The sequence below is a fragment of the Eumetopias jubatus genome, unplaced genomic scaffold (genome assembly GCF_037043125.1).
Source record: "Eumetopias jubatus isolate StellerSeaLion01/CBP00866 unplaced genomic scaffold, mEumJub1_p1.0 scaffold_16, whole genome shotgun sequence".
Lineage (NCBI taxonomy): Eukaryota > Metazoa > Chordata > Mammalia > Carnivora > Otariidae > Eumetopias > Eumetopias jubatus.
The window spans coordinates 27,524,029-27,539,088 of NW_028274822.1; the positions used below are offsets into that span (position 1 = coordinate 27,524,029).

The following is a 15,060-nucleotide window of genomic DNA, read 5'->3' on the forward strand; positions in this document are numbered from 1 at the left end:
AATACGCAGCTGCCACGACAAATGCACAGAGATTTATACTTGATAGCTGTGATTTGGGGGGAGCACTTCTGAGGGAAGCCCTGCCAGTTATAACAGAAATAGCTGTATGTTCAATATTAGGCCAAGACCTTTCAAGTTTAACGTATACCCTGAAGAAATAGCAGCTTCGAATCCCTTCTATGACTGCTGAAGAGCCAAGGTCCTCAAAGTCATAACATATACATCCAGCATTCATGGAGCAGATACTACATGATAGTCAATATGCCAGGCATTAGGGAAACAAAAACAAATAAGACCAGGTCCCTGACCCCAAAAGCTCATGGTCAGGGGAGGAGACACATGGAAACAATGATGACACGGGGTGGTCAGGGTGTGGTCAAGGCAGGTGCAGGGATGCCAGATACAGGTCTACTGGGCAATCAGGGGATGCTAGGGAAGGCTTCCCGGAGGAGGTGATGCCTGAACTGATTCTGGAAGGATAACGGGCATGAGTCAGGTGCATACTAGTGTCAGGAAGTAATAGGATTCATCCTTCAGCTGTGTGAACTCCCAGAAAGTCAGTGGCCCCCATTGTGAATCTGATAGAAGCTATGAGCCCTCTCCCTGGTGAAATGTGTAATTACAGCACAATTTCTCCGGGCCCTTAGATTGCTTCATTTCCATACACAGATCCTCTAAGGGCTCATGAACCCCAAGCTAAGGATTTTGCAAAGAGAATTACATGCCCAGGGCTAGAGAAGCCCTCAGAGATCATCTAGCCTACCTCCTCATTTCATCAACAAGGAAAGCCAGGCCCACAGAGGACAGAGAATTCGTGTGGGGCTGCGCGGCCAGTGGGCTGGGGGCAGCAGAAAGCTGAAAGGGGGGGCAGCATGTTCAGCTTCCGGTCCCCACCGTGTCTTTCCCACAGGGATCTTTCCTGGCTGGCACCTGAGCTACATCAACGTGAAGGACAACTCGCGTGATGAGACCTTCCGCTTCCAGTGCGACTGCTGGCTCTCCAGGAGGGAGGGAGACAGGCAGACGCTCCGTGACTTCGCCTGTGCCAACAACGAGATCCGTGATGAGCTGGAGGAGACCAGTACGTGGGGGGCAGGTGTGACTCGTGGGCTGAGTCTTCAGAATTAAATAAGAGGAGGCTCAGGAGGGGGGTGGGGAACGGCGTTGGTAAATCTGAAGTGGAGACTGTTATAGCTGGAAGGGAATCAGATGTCCAATGAAGGAAAGAATTTTGGGAAGGTACATAAATAAACACCCTAAATATTACTTGGTGAACTTGGAACAGCCAAGACACTGGTCCTCGATCTTGGCCCCAGTCACAGGGACTAATTAGGTAGCAGGAAAACCACAGGGGACAAGTTCACCCTGCCCTGAGGGCTGGGCTGGGCACTTTGGTGGGAAGCTCTGTCTCTGGTTTATTTTTATATTTTATATCACGGGCTCCATACAATTGGTGCCTGTGGCAAGAGCTGACAAATCAAGACTTCTGGAAACAGAATGTGTAGTGGAGTCAGCATCTCCAGCAGCCACTTTCTTTGATCCTCAGGGGATATTTAAAGGGAAAAAGTAATGGATCCGTAAAGTGGATGGCCATCCCGGGACTAGGGAGTTGTTTCTTTAATACAGTGTCTGGGTTCAGCAGATTCGAAGAAGTCTTATCAAAGGCAGAGCCCAGTTGTAAAGAAAGGATTTTTAACCTCAGTTGTTAAGGTAATGTTAACTGCAGTAAGAGGCGAGCCCCCAAATTTCAAGGCTTAACAAACCAAAATGTATTTCTCACTCATGTAATAAACCATCCAGTGTGGTTACTGGCAGGAGACCTTCCACACTGTGTTTCAGGGCCCCAGGCTCTTTTGATCTATGTCTCTGCCATTTTCAAAATATGGCTCCCATAGTTCTCGCAAAAGGGAAAAGAGCATGGAGAAGGCATGCTCCCCTACCTTCTTAACAAATTGACTCACTTTCTACTGGTGAGAACCGATCACTTGGCTCCACCTAGATGCAAGGGCATCTGGGAAATGTAGTCCCTTACTGGACAGCCCCTCCCGGGGGGGGGGAAAACTGTATACCAAGGAAGGACAGCATGGCTCTCTGGTAGAAAGCCACCCACTCATGTTGGCCACACCATCCAAACTACCCAACTGTGAAATTAACTGCTCCTAGAGATAGTGAGCACTATGTCCCAGGGAGCATCCAAAGGAGGGGCCAAGCACCCCCTTGTCAGGTTTACCGTGCAAGGATTCCTCCCTAATTCAGAGGGTGGACGCCACACTTACTGAGGAATTACCGGGTGCCCAGCTTCATTATAGATGCTGTGAGTAGTGCACACTGCTTTGTGACCTCCAGTTTATTTGTATCAGCCTTTGCACATGGTTAGTCTCCCATACAACTAGAAGCTCCCAGAGGTCAGGGACAGAGTCACTCATGTTTGTAGCCTTCTGCAGCTCTGTAGGCTTTGGGACTTGGTAAGTGTGCAGTTAGTGCTCAGCAAACGGAAGAAGAGCCTCATGTCTTGTTAGAGGGAGAAGCGTTAAGCCCCTTATGCAATAGGAACGCTTAAGCCCCTTACATACTGCCAAGAAGAGCAATAGAGGCTCCTCAGGCTATTGGTGTTCAGGGGAGGAGAGATTTGTGCGGCTCAGAGCATAATCACTGAGCCTTCTTCACAGATTTCCTGCCAAACAGCTGCTAAGACCTGCGGGGGCTGGGTTGGCAGGGAGATTGCTGAGGGGAGGCAGCACTTGCTTTAGTTCCGGAAGGATGTTACAGACTGGAGATTGGACAGCAGGGGCATGGAGCCCAGGAGCCGGCCGGGGTGATCTGTCTTTCCTTAGAGGCCTCGGAGGACAGAGCGGTGCCCTGTAGGTGTCCATGGGGAGACAGATGACCATACCTGTGTCCTCAGATGGAGGGTCACCCTGGGGAGAGCCTTGGACATAGCTGGAGCCAAACATCCCAATCCTCAGCTACCTTTATTTAACCATTTGGTAAAGATTTACTGAGCACCTGCCAAGTGCCACAGCCTCTTCTGAGGTCTGGGACACACCAATGGATGAAACCAAGACCCTGCCCTGGTGGCATTTACTCTCAGTGTCTGTGACCCCGGGGCGCTTCTGGGTACTCAGCTTGTGAGAACAAACACCCTCTCAGTACTCGAACAGAACTTCGTCTGTGGAAAGCACTCTACGCCTCTGTTCTCATTAGGTCTTCACAGCTCTACTCCCACCGCATAGGGTGGGTGCAAATTCACACCTCTATACCATGGGTACGGAAAACAAAAACCCAGAAGGGTGAAATGACACATCTAAGGCCCATTCACAGCTGGTGGGACCCAGGTGACCTGATTCCTAGACCAGGACTCACTGCCCTGCTGCAGGCTCTCTCGTCTTTATTGGGCTTGGCTGGTCTCCAGATGGGTCAATTGCCCCACCTGACTTAACCCTTGTTCTCTGCCTTCACCTCTAAGTCTTGTTAGCAGTTCCAGAAGCTGCTCCCAGCCCTCTGCAAGCACCTGCCTCTGCAGATGATTCCAGTGTGCAGCAAAGCTGAAAGCCTTCAGCAACATTTAAATAACAATGACATCTGGGTCCTACTCCCAGATTCTGTTGCAATTAATCCAGAGTAAGGACTGAGCAGTAGGGTTGCATGCTCATGTGTGCACACGCATGCACACACATTCACATATGCACGCGCACACACACGCAAGCACACACCCCTGGGAGGCTCTCTCTCACTGGGACATCCTCCAGCAGGACCAGTGCCCCCCCTCTTCACAGCCCTTCTCCTTCCTGTTCTCCCTCCCTTGACACCTTTTAGGGCTGCTCAGTCAGCCTTAATCTACAACATTTCTAGGCCAGATATAGTCCCGTTTGATGACCAACTCCCCAGGGATGGAGGACTCACTGCTTCACCAGGCAGCTCTGTTAGAAAATCCATCTTCATACTCAGGTTCTCAAAGCTCCCATTCTTTGGGAGTCCAGTGGAGTCAAACGGAAAATTTCAGGAGCGGTCAGGACTCTTGGTTGTTTGTGCCTGAACCCCAGATCTAAGCTGGCTCTAGCAAAGAGGGAGTGTGTTGGTTCCCAGAACTTGGAAGTCTCAGGTGGAGCTGGCTTCAACTTGGTTGTCTCCAGAGGCTCCAGTCATTTCAGTACATCTCTGTCTCCAATTTCTCTCAGCTCTGCTTCTTTCTCTACATTGTGGGAAGATGGTCGCTCGTAGGCCCAATCCCATAGCTTTCGGCTTAACATTCTCAGTGGAAGGGAAGACCGTGTCTCCCAAGGGAAGATTCTGACCGGCCCACTGAACCACAAAGCAGGAGTCCTCCCTGACAATGTGAGGTGGGAAAGGTGATCTGGAGCAAGTTCCAGGAGCCCAGTGTCCTCCTCCTGGCACTGCCCAGCATCCTGTGCCCCCGCACTTCCTGCCTCAGGACAAACACCTGTTTATCCAGCAACTGCTCACATGATGGGGTATCCTGAATTTCTTGTTCATCTTCCCCTGCAGATGCCATGCCCAAGAGCAAGATTTCAAGGGTGGTTGCTCTCCCCTCTCCTGTCTTGCCACTTGAAACCCACTCATGCCCCCAGAGCCCATGGTGGCTTTGCTGGTGGCCCCTTTGTGTTGGTGACTCACGCTGCAGCTGCTGAGCTCCTTTCCCCAGCCAGGCTTGCCCTGTGGGTGTGCTGGCCGCTAGCCTGGGCTCACCATTCCCACCTGCCCCATTCCTTCAGGCCCCTGATGCTCCTCCATCCATTTCCCCCCAGCAACATATACACAAAGTTGAGAGTCACGCCCTCCACATTTTTATCAAGCCATGGATGAAATACCGGGAAAGAAGACAGGGTGAACTATGTTCATTGAAACTTTCTCTAAATGTCCTTGCTGACACACCTTACTTTGCTATCTTACCCTCAGGACCAACAGGGAAGGATTATGGTCCATTTGCACTCCATCTACAGTGGTTCCTGAATCTCTGACTTGAGTTCACCTAGTGAGCCTGTAGGTTCCTATCTCCCTTGCCTCCTCCCCTAGGTGCCAACAAACCATTTCCTCAACAAAGCCCAGGATCCCCTTGGAATTCCCAGGTGTTGGGTTTGCAGAACTCACCCCACCCTCTGTGGGGAAAGCAGAATGGCATTGGGACCTGACAATGGCTCCACCATCACAGGTCCTCAGTGTCCTGGGCTGGAATTTGTACAGACCCCCAGAGCCTCACCTTCTTCAGGAGTTGTGTGCTCTCTGTGGCTCTCCACCCCTATCACTGGCTACCTGCCCCTTTGTCCAGATTCATTCCACCCGTCTCAGCAGTAGACACTCTCCTTGAGAGAAGTCACAAGGGCAGAAGGGCTAGCATTACACTGAGCTGCAGGCACAGCCTCGCCTTCTCTCCGTTGTCTTTATCACATCTCTGGGAGAAAGGTGCAGAAGCGGAGCTGTCCTTTGCATACAGAATCCCAAACCCTCAGTGATTCCTTTACTGCTGCAAGAGCCACATGCACGGGGGACACTCTGGACAGCTCCATCTCTGGCCAGGTCCCTGGGGCACGGGAGCTGGCTCATGTGAGCTGGCTCATGTGAACTCCCAGCCCTCCTCACCCCCTCAGTCTTTGCTTGTGCTCCTCCCTCTGCCTAGAACCTCCCGGCATTTTCTGCCAATGGTCATCATGGCTCTTCTTCGAGCGCAGGCTCAAATGCTGCCTCCTTCCTGAGGCTTCCTGTGGCCCGATCGTTCATTCATTTGCTCATCAAATATGTATTGAGTGCCTGTGGTGCCAGGCACTGTTCTGGGCACTTGGGATCTATCAGTGAGCAAAACGAAGGATTCCCCCCCGCCGCCCCGCCCTTATGGAGCTTCCATCCAGATGGGAGGGAGAGTACAATAAATAGTAAAATAATAAGCAAACTACATCACATGTTACGAGGTAACAAGTTATAAAGGGAAGAGAAAAATATGGAGCACCTGAAGGCAGGCCAGGAGTGCTGGGGGCAGTGGGGTTGCTATCTTAATTAGGGGGGTTGAGGCGGACCTCCATGAGCAAGGATGAGGTGAAGGCTGAGCCAAGTTGGTGTGGGTGAAGAGAGCAAGGGGGGCAGTGCTGCAGCGCTGGGAATGAGGGCACGCCCCAGAGCTCCAGGGACAGCAGGGAGGCAGGGTGCACGGAGGGAGCAAGGGAGAAAATACGAGACGATGGGGTTGGAGAGGTAATAAGCTGCTGATTTTTCCTCTCGCCCTGAGCTCCTTCTGCCCTTTTTATGTGCAAGATTAGCACATTCCTTCTGCGGGCTGTGGTAGTCAGTGTGTGTCTGGGGCTACAGAGGGAGTTCCAGTGTCCCCCAGAACCTAGCCGCCTCCTGACACTTGGCACCCACATAACAAATGTTGCCGAGTGAATGCAGACATGCTTGAGGGCAGTGCAGGGGAAGAGGGCAGTGGTGCTCAGGGCGACACCAGAGTGAGAACTGAGACCGGGCAAGACCTGATGCTTGGGCACAAACTTCAAGGCTCTCACGCAGTCTCGCCTGCCCAGGCTTCCCTGTCCCTTTCCTCTTTCCTCCCTCTCTCTGCTCCTGATCTCCGTTTTGCATCTTGGGGGCTGTCCATCCTTGAAAGCCAGGCCCCAGCACCTCTCCCAAAACTCATCCCCACCTGCTGCTTCCTCCCGCTTCACTCCCAGCCACAGCCACGGTCACTAGGCAAAGCGGTTGCTCTCTAACTAAAAGAGGTGCTTACAGTAGCCCCAGAGGGGGCACGTTCTCCTTCTAGTTCTCCTCATTGTGGAGACTTCAGCCTGCCCCCAGGCTGTGGTCTAAGATCAGATGGGGGACCTGGAAGCCACCGGTGGGGGGTGCTTCACCCCAGCTGACCCTCTCCCACCTTCTCCACCGCAGCCTATGAGATCGTCATAGAAACGGGCAACGGAGGCGAAACCAGGGAGAACGTCTGGCTCGTCCTCGAAGGCAGGAAGAACCGATCCAAAGAGTTTCTTGTGGAAAATTCTTCCCGACAGCGGGCCTTTAGGAAGTAGGAAGAGGGGTTCCCACAAAGGAGTGGTGGTGGGTGGGGTGGGTAAGAGAGGGACCCCCAAAAATCAACCCCCTTGGTGGGCACCATAAATATACAAATGGGCCTAAACTGCACTTATGGATCTCCTATTGTGTGCCAACCCTGTGCAAACTCGATGGAGGAATTTCCTTTATAAAAGGCAAAGGAGGGGATTGCCACTCAAAGGAAGGCCACTGTATGAGAATTTAATTATGTCAATCACTAAAAAGAAAGGCTAATTCTGTAACGTGCTAGAGGTGCTAATTATCGCTACAATGGCAGTCATACTACAATATACAGTTATATAGTTATATAGTTATAATATATAACTATATTAAATTAACATGTTGTATACCTTAAATTTACACAGTCTTATGTCAAATATATTTCAGTTTTTAGAAGTTAATGGAAAGCTACAGCAAAAATTAATAATTAACTCATTAAAGAGAGCCCACTTTGCAGCAGAACCAGGTAGCATTGCAGACCTTCTCTAAGTCCGTGCAGACCAGAAGCTCACGGTCTAGTTGAAAAGGAAAACATTCAGCCATGAGATGGCAAGAGAGTCATCATGGGAGACAGCACAGAACTGAGTTCTCCTTCGAAGGAGGAAGGGAGGAGAGACCCTCTGTGAAGGCTCTCTAGGGAAATCAGCCTTGGGTTTTGGGTAAAGGTGCCTCTTCTCACCGTTCCTGGTTGGCAGGCACGCTGGAGAATCTCCCCTCCTCCTGCACACCAGAGCCCCCCTCTGAACTGCCCAGATGCCCACTTCATCTCCCCGCGTCCGCCAGAACTGCTTACAGAAGCCTTCCCCGCCCGGGACCCACTAAACCTCCCATTCGAACTCCCTTGCGTCAGGATGAGGTCTGAGCTCCTTAGACTGGCACTCCGGACCAGCACAGATGGCCGCACCCCGCCTCTCCTCTTCCCTTGGCTGAACCCCAACTGCAGCCAAGCCAGTACTCCTCCCAGGGGTGCCTATGCCTCCTCCCTCGCAGTCCCCATTCCAGGACTGTGCCCAGTCAGGTCCCCCTCAGGGCCTCTTCCCTTCCTCCGGAGGCTCTGCTCTCTGAATCCCACCACCCTCCCCAGCCCAATACCCAGGGCCCAGGGCCTCGCCCTCCTCCCAGCTCCATGTGCTGCATGATGTTACCAATCCCTGGTGCATTCAGGCTGTGGTCGCCAATTCCATCCCTGCTCCTCAGACCAGTGCCTGGAATACAGTAGGCACTCAATAAATGCTCACCTCCTTCAGTGGACACGGGCAGCTCTTGAGGGCCATACCTTTGTATCCTGCAGGGGGACCACAGACACGTTCGAGTTTGACAGTGTCTACTTGGGGGACATTGCCTCCCTCTGCGTGGGCCACCTCGCCAGGGAGGACCGGTTCATCCCCAAGAGAGAGCTGGTCTGGCACGTCAAGACCATCACCATCACGGAGATGGAGTACGGCAACGTGTATGTACTGTGCCTCCGCCCTTCCCCCCGGAAGTGCTGCTGACTCTGAAGGGACAGAAGGGCTAGAGCATGGGCTAGCCACCAGGCCCCAGGGAGCTGTCCCCTTTGAGGCCACCTCATTCAGGAAACTTGCAAGGCAGGAAGGGAAGAGGCAGTGGTAGTGTTCTGGAGCTTTCTGAGCTGTGGGCCCACCCTCAGAGGCAGGGACTAGAGCAGATGAGCTTGGATGCTCCAGCCTTTTAATCCAGGGATGCTTCCTTGAAAAACACTGAGTAAGCCAGACAACGCCAGACAGCGGACGCTTCCCTTCCCTTCCCCTCCCATCTCTGTGCAACGACAAAGAAACACAGCTTTGAAGCCGGCTGCTTCCGCCGTCCCCGTGAAAGCCCTGCCGTCGCGGTGGGCAGAGTGGGGACCAGACCAGCAGGAGTCATCCCTTGGCCCACCTGCCTCTGAGGACTCTGGATAAGGAGCTTTGCTTCCCCCCCACCCCCACCCTCCAGGGCCTTCTGGAGCCTCGGGCATTTCTGGAGGATTAAGGGTTTTAGTTACCTGGGTAACAGTCCACAGCCATCGGTTTTTCTAATTAAAACCACTTGGTTACCACATTGGATGCCAGAAAGCAGGAGGCCCTGGAAGGCAGGAAGGACAGTGTGAAGGCACCAGGAGGGGAGGAAGGGGGTGCTGGGGCCACTGCTTGCCTTGAGGAGGCTAGGCCCAGGGAGTGAGTGACAGGCGAGGTGCACAACTCCCAGGGCCAGCCTGCTTGCTGCCCCCCACCCCAGAACCCCGGAGCTGGCCCTGCCCATGGCCATGCCTTCCCGGTGCCCGGGGAGCGCAGGGGACAGAAGCAGCAGCTAGGTGCAGGCTCCGGCCTCCAGAAGCCCAAGCTGCTCAGAGCCGGTCCGTCTGCGCTCCCCCCCACCCCCCCCACCCCCCACCCCTTCCCGCTGTATCAAAAGACCACAGACTGAGTGGCGGCTCAAATAGCAGACATCTTTTTCTCACCATTTGGAAGGCTGGAAATGGGAGGTCAGTGTACCAACATGGCTGGGTCCTGATGAGGCCTCTCTTCCTGGCTTGCTGTGTCATTATGGCAGAGAGAGCAAGAAAGAGAGAGAGAGAACTCAGGTACCTCTTCCTCTTCTTTCTTTTTTTTAAGAGAGAGAGAGAATAAGCAGGGGGAACGGCAGAGGGAGAGGGAGAAGCAGGCTCCCTACCGAGCAGGGAGCCCGATGCGGGACTCAATCCCAGGACCCCGGGATCATGACCTGAGCCAAAGGCAGACACTTAACTGACTGAGCCATAAGGGCACTATTCCCATCAAGGGGCCCCACCCTCATGACCTCCTCTAAACCTAATCACCTCCCAAATATCCAAATGCCATCACACTGGGGGTTAGGGCTTCAACATATGAATTTGGAGGTGAGACATAATTGAGTCCCTTTCAGGCTGCAGTGTTACTAATTGCTCTTTTAGAGAAAAACCAGCAGGTACAATGAATCCTGCCAGAGTTCTGGGTGTGGCTGCTTGGAGCAGTACTGATGGGGACTGGAGAAGGGGACACAGAAGGCCCGGAGGAGTTACCAACTCACCCAGCAAGCCGGGGCCAGGGCAAAGCCCCTCTGCCACCCAGTACTGCCTCCCAACCACATGGAGTGTGGCTGCTGATACCACACCTCCACAGACCCCGGTAATAAACCAGACAAGCAAAGACAATATAATACAACGCAATAATAAAATGAAATCGTCCCCACTTTAGTTAGCTTTGAACCGACAATGTCTGCTGTGAGAAAGAGAGTGAGCCCCAAATCTCAGCACCACCCAGCACCTTCCAGTCTCTGAAGGGAGGGGAAAAACAAGCTCAGCCCATGAACTTCCTACCCCACAGTCCTGGGCCCAAGTTGTAGGATTTCTCTTCCAGGGGAAAGAAGCCCCCATTGCTACACCCTCAAGAGTGTGGCCTTTTGTCATGATGTCACCAGGGCTGGAGGAGGAGGAAGGGATGTCCATGGGGTGGGGGATCCTCCCAATGGGAAGGGGGTGCAGGGAGTCAGACCCTGGATACTGAGCCGTGTGGCCTCAGGCAGTAACCCCTCACCTCCCTGTGCTCACTCTCCCCTTTGGGAAGAGAGCTGGGTGTTCACTGGAGTCTGGCGCTGGGGGAGGAGGATGACAGGGGCCCCAGCTCAGGGAGCTCTCAGAGCTCATACCCCAACCGCCCCGCCTGTGGTTCCTGAGGGATGGTGTACCTGCATCCACAGTTCCTTTCCAACCACCATGTTAACCGTAATAGCTGGACTTCCGTGAATTACAAACGAATTTAATCTCAATCTCCTATAAACACACTAATCTCCAATTTTCATCTTTCAACCGTTTCCTCCTCCCCTGCAATGGGCAGTACCTCCTAACCTGTTCTCCTTCACCACTAAGATCCTCAGGATTGCAGTGCAAGGACACACACACGGGCTTTCCTTTCTTTTTTCTTTTAACCAGAAATAACTTTATTGTTTTATCTCAATACCATATATAACACACAATCATTATATTGGGGTGCCTGAGTGGCCCAGCCGGTTGAATGTCAGACTCTTGGTTTTGGCTCAGGTCATGATCTCAGAGTCGTGGGATTGAGCCCGGCATCAGGCCCCAAGCACAGCATGAAGCCTGCTTGAGATTCTCTCTCGCTCTGTTCCCCCCCCACCCTACTCTCTCTCTCTGTCGCTCTCTCAAATAAATAAATAAATCTTTGGGGCACCTGGGTGGCTCAGTTGGTTAAGCATCTGCCTTCGGCCCAGGTGGTCCTGGGATTGAGCCCTGTGTCGGGCTCCCTGCTCAGCATGGAGCATGCTTCTCCCTCTCCCTCTGCCCCTCCCCCCCCCCCCCCCGGCTCATGCTCTCTCTCTCAAATAAATAAAATCTTTAAAATAAATAAATAAATAAATCCTTAAAAAATACACAGTCATTATAAAGATTCAAATAATTCACAAAGTCTATAAAAGAAAGTAACACCTCCCTAAACCTTACCCATCAGAGATGGCCACCAGGAGTATTTGGTGACTCCACTGTCTCTGACACTTTATAATATCTCACGAGCACACTGTTCACAGAAGTGTGATCAGATTTACATGTTTTTCAAATATATTTAAATTCTTTTCATTCGCTATTCTTTGCTTTTGCCTTTACTCTTTCTGATGACCCTATCCTCATTTCTAGCGGGAAAAGCCCGGAATGTGTCCTTCCACATCTAGAGTCTTAACTCCACAAAGCCCTAGGGTCCCACATTTTGGTGATCTTATAATTAGATCTATTAGAAAGCTTTTCCTTATAGCTATACCAGGGAATATTTTTCAGCCATTAAAAATAATGAATTAAATATGTACCAGATGACTTGGAGCAATTCCCAGGAAAAGCAAGATATGGGAAAACACATATTATATGATGCCATTTTGTAGAGGGAACACTGACGTCCCGCATATGTCTGTGTCTATGTGGGTCTGTGCAGGGTTGGGTGAAATGGAAGGAAACTTGGCAAGAGACACCTGCAACTGTTACATGGGTTATCTGAGGTAAAGGTGGGACGTTGAAGTAGAAAGGAAAGAGGGAAAAAGGAGACAGCCACGCAGAAAGGAGAAGAAAAAGTGCATTTAGAAAAACACGCATGTGATCGCATGATTTGTGCATTTATATAGAATTATGTATATCAGTGAGAATTTGCATAAAGAAATACATTTTTAAAGAATGTCTAAACAAAGAATGAAGTTATATCCCCTCTAAGAAAGTGTATGTAACAACAATCCACATTTATCAAGTGATAACTGGGGGAAGAGAGATCTTGAAGCAGAATTCAAATTTCCTGCCCGTGTCTTTCAGTGGCTGGCTCCTCCAGTGGCTGGGCAGGCTGGCTGCGGGCCCGGCTCTGGCTCACCTTGGGCAGTGACTTCTCTTCTTAAAGACTTAGTTTCCCCTTCTGTGAAATGGGAGAATGATGCCTACAGCTCTGTGTTGTTGTGGGAACTAATGAGATGCAAGAACGCAAAGCCCTAGCATTTAGGAAGCATGCAGAAAAGCAAGCTCTTTTTGCAGTTATGGATTTTCATCTAAAAGGGGTCTGATTTTGCACCACTGGGCACGCCCCGTCAGGGCTGCATTCCTGACGTCATCGGTCAGTGCCAGGAGAGCTTATTTCCGAAGCTGTTAAAGTATTAGGAGTTGGGAGTGGGAAGAAACCATAGCAGTTGTTCAATTCAAACCGCTAGCATTGCTGATGGGAAAACCAAGGTCCGGGTAGGGGACGTGGCTTGTCCAAGGTCACATGGGTGGGAGGTGGCAGGGCTGGGGCAGACCCCATGTACCTTTGTTCCCGTGCATCATTTTCCCACCATGCCCTCTGACTTCCTCCTTTGTACTTAATTATTGGTCTCACTACCATTGCCCAGAGGCTAAAATTGGGGTTGTGGGGGGTGGGGGTCGAGAGGGGACTTTTTGGTCCAAGACATTTCTCTTGTCCCTAGATTTGCTACTGCTTATGGTAGCTTCTTCAGTAAGTACTTTCTCTAACCCCTTTTGCTCTACAGACCATGAGGACATGCACACTCGCACGCGCGCACACACACACACACACACACACACACACACACACACACACACACTCATAGTTCAACTCAGCCCAGTGCAAGGGACTTGACAGCACATGTTCCCCAGTGACATCTCCACTTGGCTTTGCCTGGGATTGTCACTCTGGATCCTGCAGCTATCTCTGAAGGTGACTATACTGGGTAGAAATATTCATCAGTCCCTTTGAAAGAGCAAGGGGACCAGCATGGTTAGTGTGGAGTGAGCTTAGAGAAGGCCAGGTGCTGGGTCAGAAAAGCAAACACGGGGCAGAGGGTCTAATCACAGAGGGTCTTTCAGACCTTTGTAAGGTGGTGGTTTTCACTTAACCTAAGAAGCCATTGGAGGGTTCTGAGCAGAGGAATTACATTCTCGGGCTTCTATGTCTACAGAGTCACTTGGCTGCTGTGTAAAGAATGGACCACAGGTAGCAGGAAGCAGGGAGACCAGCTAGGCGTCTGATCTATCCCAGGGAGAAGGAGGTGCTGGTGACTTGGACCAGAGGGGCAGCAGAGAGGATAGTGAGATACTGCATACTTTTCCAAGTGGCTGATTCTGGACCTATTTTAAAGATGGGGTCAGTGGGATTTGCTGGTGGATTGCACATGGATTTGGGGGGAGGGGTAAAAGGATAGAGAAGCCACTCACTGTGAATTTTAAGACAAACAGACTCCATCCTCATATTTTAATGCAGACATTTCCAGCCCCAATATCCTGCCACCTGGGAAAGGAATCATGTATGGACCCGGGGCCCAGGGGGAGGGCGAGAGCCTCGGCTGGTGCCCCCTGAGCCTCCTCCCTCCCCTCCCCCAGGTACTTCTTCAACTGTGACTGCCTCATCCCCCTCAAGAGGAAGAGGAAGTACTTCAAGGTATTCGAGGTCACCAAGACGACGGAGAGCTTCGCCAGCAGGGTGCAGAGCCTGGTGCCAGTCAAGTACGAGGTCATCGTGACGACGGGCTATGAGCCAGGGGCAGGCACCGACGCCAATGTCTTCGTGACCATCTTTGGGGCCAACGGGGACACGGGCAAGCGGGAGCTGAAGCAGAAAATGCGCAACCTCTTCGAGCGGGGCAGCACCGACCGCTTCTTCTTGGAGACGCTGGAGCTGGGCGAGCTGCGCAAGGTGCGGGTGGAACACGACGGCAGCGGCCACTACTCGGGCTGGCTGGTGGACAAGGTGGAAGTCACCAACACCAGCACCGGCGTGGCCACCATCTTCAACTGCGGCAGGTGGCTGGACAAGAAGCGGGGGGATGGGCTTACCTGGAGAGACCTCTTCCCTTCCGTCTGAGGGGCTGGAGGCTCTCCCTCCCAGCCCTCCACCGAGATGCTCCTGACCTCCACCTTGGGGTTTCAGTAGTCCTTTCCCAAAGCCTCCTGGAGCTGGGACTGGGGTTCTTCGTGGTTCTTCCTCACTTCGTGGTTCTCCAGAGGCCTCTGCGGGTGACTGCTGGGGGGGTGTCCTGCCCCTTCCCAGTCTCCCGGACCTACAGGAGTCAATCAACAGGTGTCATCATCCATGGCTGCACCTTCTGCATTTTCTTCTCCAATAACAGCAATGGCTAGGCTGAGACTTGCTGCCAAGTGTGGACGGGAAATTGGGGCTTCACCCAGGGGATAGAAGTGGGGAAGAAGAGGCCATGGAGATGGTGTATTTTAAGCGAAAAACTAATTAACATGTTTTTCCCAAAAAAGCTGGGCTAATTAAATTATTACCAACCACACCCCACAAAGAACTCATCTTGGCATCTGCTCACTAAGAAATGCATCCTTTTCCCCAGTTTCAATAAATCCAGTGGCAAATGGAGAAAAACATCAGGGGGAAGTGTTTTAGCCCCGGGGGGGGGATTCGTGAGCCTGTGATAAGGTACATGATTTTTTTCCATCATTTACAGAGAATGGTGCCCAGGTGCTCACTGGTTATCCTAGCCTGTGATAACACAGGT

The 15,060-nt window shown here is 51.9% G+C and overlaps 1 protein-coding gene across 3 annotated transcripts in view; it reads left to right on the top strand.

Moving 5' to 3' along the window:
* LOXHD1 (lipoxygenase homology PLAT domains 1) overlaps nt 1-14,405 on the top strand; it is a 149,147-nt gene extending 134,742 nt beyond the window's left edge. For all 3 annotated transcript variants that reach the window (XM_088019417.1, XM_028098420.1, XM_088019418.1), the window contains 4 exons: nt 911-1,081; nt 6,892-7,024; nt 8,342-8,500; nt 13,925-14,405. In XM_088019417.1, the coding sequence (XP_087875543.1) occupies nt 911-1,081; nt 6,892-7,024; nt 8,342-8,500; nt 13,925-14,405 (944 nt within the window). The remainder of the gene's footprint in view (nt 1-910; nt 1,082-6,891; nt 7,025-8,341; nt 8,501-13,924) is intronic.
* The last annotated feature ends 655 nt before the right edge of the window (nt 14,406-15,060 follow it).